Source organism: Piliocolobus tephrosceles, unplaced genomic scaffold (assembly GCF_002776525.5).
Source record: "Piliocolobus tephrosceles isolate RC106 unplaced genomic scaffold, ASM277652v3 unscaffolded_26669, whole genome shotgun sequence".
In the NCBI taxonomy this organism is placed as follows: domain Eukaryota; kingdom Metazoa; phylum Chordata; class Mammalia; order Primates; family Cercopithecidae; genus Piliocolobus; species Piliocolobus tephrosceles.
The window spans coordinates 2257-3114 of NW_022309497.1; the positions used below are offsets into that span (position 1 = coordinate 2257).

An 858-nucleotide genomic window follows, 5' to 3' on the forward strand; every position below is an offset into this window, starting at 1 on the left:
GTAGTTCTGTCCTGGTTTGTAGTTCTGTCCTGGTTTGTAGTTCTGTCTCCATGACCTGTTGTAGCAATAGTTTTATTGATAATATTATTTCTGTTACCCATCAGATACATATTGTTATCATCCTGTATGTAATTAAAACCTTTTAAATATTTATTTTGTTCATCAATGTCATTTATTTTATTATTATTAATTTGTATATTCATAAATAATAAATTATTTTCTTGATTCCCTTTTCTTGTTCCTTCATGAAAACTAAGAATTCTTTGATTGTTTTCCATTTGGGGATTTAAAAAATTATTTTTTTTATTATCATCCAAAGTAGAAGAAATATTATAAACAGAATGATATTTATTTTTTAAAACATTTAAGTTTATATTTTCCATTGTTTTATTTCTTAAAAATATATTATTATTAATATGAGTAACACTTTCTTTTTTTTTTTTTTTTGTTTCTTCTTCGTTACTATCTACTTCATCAGTAGGTACAGATGTTGTATCATAATAATCATTACCATCGTATATATCTTTATTTAAAATGTTTGTTTTTTTTCTAGTTCTTTTTATTTCATCTTCAAAATAACATCTTTTTTCACATGTTTTTGTTTCCCCCACTTTTGTATGTATTATATCTCTTTCATTAGATTGTTTATGTTCTAAATTATAAACTTGGTCATATGAATTGTAGTTTTTTTCTACTAACCTTTTATACTTTTCTTCATTTTGCATATGTTTGTGAATTTCTGGTTCTTTCTGTTCGTTCCATTTGTATTTATTAGTGTCAACTGTATTTGCAGCGAATGAGTTAATTTTACCTTTGTTATTGTCACCTTTGTTATTGTCAACTTTGTTATTGTCACCT

General features: G+C 24.2%; 1 protein-coding gene across 1 annotated transcript in view; it reads right to left on the minus strand.

The window, feature by feature from the left end:
* LOC113221647 (homeobox protein 2-like) overlaps positions 1-852 on the minus strand; it is a 1895-nt gene extending 1043 nt beyond the window's left edge. The window contains exon 1 of the mRNA XM_026450977.1: positions 12-852. Within this exon, the coding sequence (XP_026306762.1) occupies positions 12-725 (714 nt within the window). The 5' untranslated portion in view covers positions 726-852. The remainder of the gene's footprint in view (positions 1-11) is intronic.
* Between the last annotated feature and the right edge of the window lie 6 nt (positions 853-858).